The 2,985-nt window shown below is 52.6% G+C and overlaps 1 protein-coding gene across 1 annotated transcript; it reads right to left on the reverse strand.

The window, feature by feature from the left end:
* Positions 1 to 200: 200 nt before the first annotated feature.
* Positions 201 to 2,764, reverse strand: LOC135311293 (E3 ubiquitin-protein ligase RBBP6-like). The gene is made up of 3 exons (XM_064440418.1): positions 2,599 to 2,764; positions 1,060 to 1,159; positions 201 to 309 (listed from the first exon to the last, which is right to left on the reverse strand). Exons 1-3 carry the CDS (start codon positions 2,762 to 2,764, stop codon positions 201 to 203), a joined length of 375 nt encoding a protein of 124 aa, XP_064296488.1.
* Positions 2,765 to 2,985: the final 221 nt, after the last annotated feature.

Genomic DNA, 2,985 nt, shown 5'->3' on the forward strand with positions numbered 1-2,985 from the left:
ACAAAGCCATTCAGGAAATAGCCTCGCATATTCAGGATGAAATACAATGCGTGACTGGGCACAAATACCAATAGTCCCATGAGAACTGTGCAAATGATGGCATTACGCAGTTCTTACTATGCTGAATCAAATCCATTGTCTTTGCAGCATAGGCTATGTTTTACTGGAAGAAATTATATGAAGCTACTGTTTGGAAAATTTCATACAAGGCTACGTTGTTCAGAATTCAGTGCAGTGTGCAGAAAAAGGTGTGACCCTGTGCTTTTACATACTGCTTTTGGTGTTGCGCTCACTGGCTCCGTTCGACTTCTGGAAGGAGAAAGAAAGGAAGGTGATCAGAGCTTAAAATAGAGCACTTGTGCCCCACATCAAGCAGTGAAACAGGTTATAAAACCTGCCCATCAGGACATTGTTCGGATAATCTAGTGAATGTGGACATCTATTCATACACATAAACTGCTCTCATTCTCAAATTCTCACATTCAGTGCAACTAAAAAAAGACCCCAAATCCCAAAATGACCACAACAATCCTGTAGGCAGGATCACGTTTGAGTAGCTGTAATCTCAACCAATACACCCCAGATCTGGGGCCTCAGAGTACCTGCCATATCCTGCCTCCTCCCGCAAATGCAGGAAATAGCCAAACACTGACAATCGGGCTCCTCTGGGATGGGAACAAATTCTAAGCGTACACTACGGTGCGTATCTGTCTTTACTCTGAAAGCAATACAAGCAAGCCCATAGCATAAGGCATCTCTCCACCTGGAGGAAACAGCATCTACAGCTCGGGTCTCAGAACAATCAAGCCCAAGAACAAACCCAACAGAATCATCTTAGAAGTTACCGTTGTTGGAGCCTGAAGCCCATGTCCCAGCAGGCCTAAAAAGGTCAGTCTGCTTTGGGACAGGTCCATTGAAACCTACCCCAGGACAACAAAAACTAACAGCCGCTTTAACAAGGGAGATGCAGTTGGAACGCCACTGGTAAACTAATATCCATTAAACCAGTGACCTCACTGAACCCCCTAGCAAAGACTACACCGCTTTACGGATACTCACGTAACAGAGGTTCTGCTGGTAGCTTTAACTCCTCCAGCAGGGATCCTTCTGACAATTACCGAGGAGTTCCTCGGAATCAGGGCGTCATCATCTGTGTATTCTGAAAACAACATCAGTACAGAAAAAAGCCGTAGTCAGTTTGTAAGAACGTATATCAGTATGTCATTACACAGCACTTCAGAGAATCCCTTTACAGAGAGAAAAGCAACCTTTTATAGGTAACACCGACTTTTATCGTCTCAACACACTCAACAAATGCAGATCAAATTAAAAGGAGGCACAGGCTTTTTGAAGGGACTTCTGCCTTTGCAGAACACGACTCCATGGGCAGATATTCCACTGATATTTAAAATCCTGTTTTCTTTTTGCTTAGGTTAGCATTGCTTCTGTTACTAGATCTCCATTATGGAAAGTTACAGTCCCGGAACTGTAAAAGGTTAGAGTGCTCAGAAAAATCTGAGCAAGTCGGCCATCTTCACTCAAGCTCCACTTTGTTCTTTCCAAGATCAGTTCAACATTTAGTCAGGGCTCCTGCACGGGCAAGGTTATAAAAGAACAGTACTCTGTGTGCACGTGTAAGGATTCCAGAGACGGGAAGCACAAAAACACCCCCAAAAAGTGCCCCATCCCCCCTCACTGGGGCAGGATGGGGCAGCTCACACGCTGGCATCGCAGGGCCACCCGTACTGGCTGCATCCCTTCCCCTTGGGCAGGAAATTCAGCTCCCTGCAAAAACAATGCTTGGGAAGGGAAATTGTGGGCATGGGAAACCGTTGGGATAGGAAACCATCACGGGTCTGAGAAATCACTGTGGGGATGGGAATCCATCGTGGGGATGGGAAACCCTCACCGGGATGAGAAATGAGCATTGAGGACAGGAAACCATCAGCAGGATGGGACGTCATTGAGACGGGCAGTTGCTGTGGCATGAGAAATGAAACCCTGGCAGGGCTGGCTGAGGCAGGTGCTGGTGGAATGATCGCCATGGGGACAGAACCCCAGAACACTCTTTGCCCCAGACAAACCCCACACTGACCCGCCGCCATGGCAGGTACAGCAGCAGCTCCTGCTCCTCGTGGTGCTCCTGCCCTCCGGGTAACCCCCCAAGGGGCTCTGCCCACCAGTAGCTCACCCCACCACCCCTCTTTGCTTCCCCCAACAGAGAGGTTCCCTCTGCAGCTGCCGACGGCATCGGAGGTGTCCGACATGCGCTTCACCACCACGGCCATGCCGCCACCGGTCAGTGCCTGTGTGCTGCCCTCTGCCCCAGGGCTGCCGGTGTCCGGTGAGCCTGCCCGGCTCCACACCGTCACCTACCAGCGGGGCCAGCCCACCGTCTGGCAGGTGGTGCCAGGGCCCCTGGGGGCGCCGGGGCAGGTGGTGCAGGGCCCCTGCGGGTTGTCGCTTTCCGCAGTGGTGCAGGTCCCCGCTGGGGTGCAACTCCCTACTGGGGTGCTGCTCCCCCCTGCAATGCAGCTCCCCGCCGGGGTGCAGCTCCGCACTGGTCCCCGAGGCCCCGCGCCCGCCGCCCCCACGCACCTTCTTTGGTCTGGGCGTTGGAGATCTGCAGGTCGCTCCTGGTCGCCTTCAGCTTCTCGCGGCCCATGATCTGGCGCTTGAGGTCGCGCAGGGTGATGTGGAGGCCGCTGAAGGTGACCGTATCATAGTTCAGCCTGGAGAAGAACTTGTAGTGGACACAGGACATGGTTGGGGCCAGGCGGTGCCTGCTCTGGGATGGCGCCTACTGCAGCACGCGGTGTCATGGTCCTCTTATATGCTCAGCACATTATGAAGAAAGACCTGCATCATGTGGGTGTGGCAGCCCCGCCCTCTTTGTCCTAATGCCGAGTGGCCCTTAGGGGAGGGGGTTCCAGCAGCCTGCTGTCCTGTCACCCCCCAGGTCTGTCGCTGCCCGGTGTCCTGTCA

Source organism: Phalacrocorax carbo, unplaced genomic scaffold, assembly GCF_963921805.1.
Source record: "Phalacrocorax carbo unplaced genomic scaffold, bPhaCar2.1 SCAFFOLD_36, whole genome shotgun sequence".
In the NCBI taxonomy this organism is placed as follows: domain Eukaryota; kingdom Metazoa; phylum Chordata; class Aves; order Suliformes; family Phalacrocoracidae; genus Phalacrocorax; species Phalacrocorax carbo.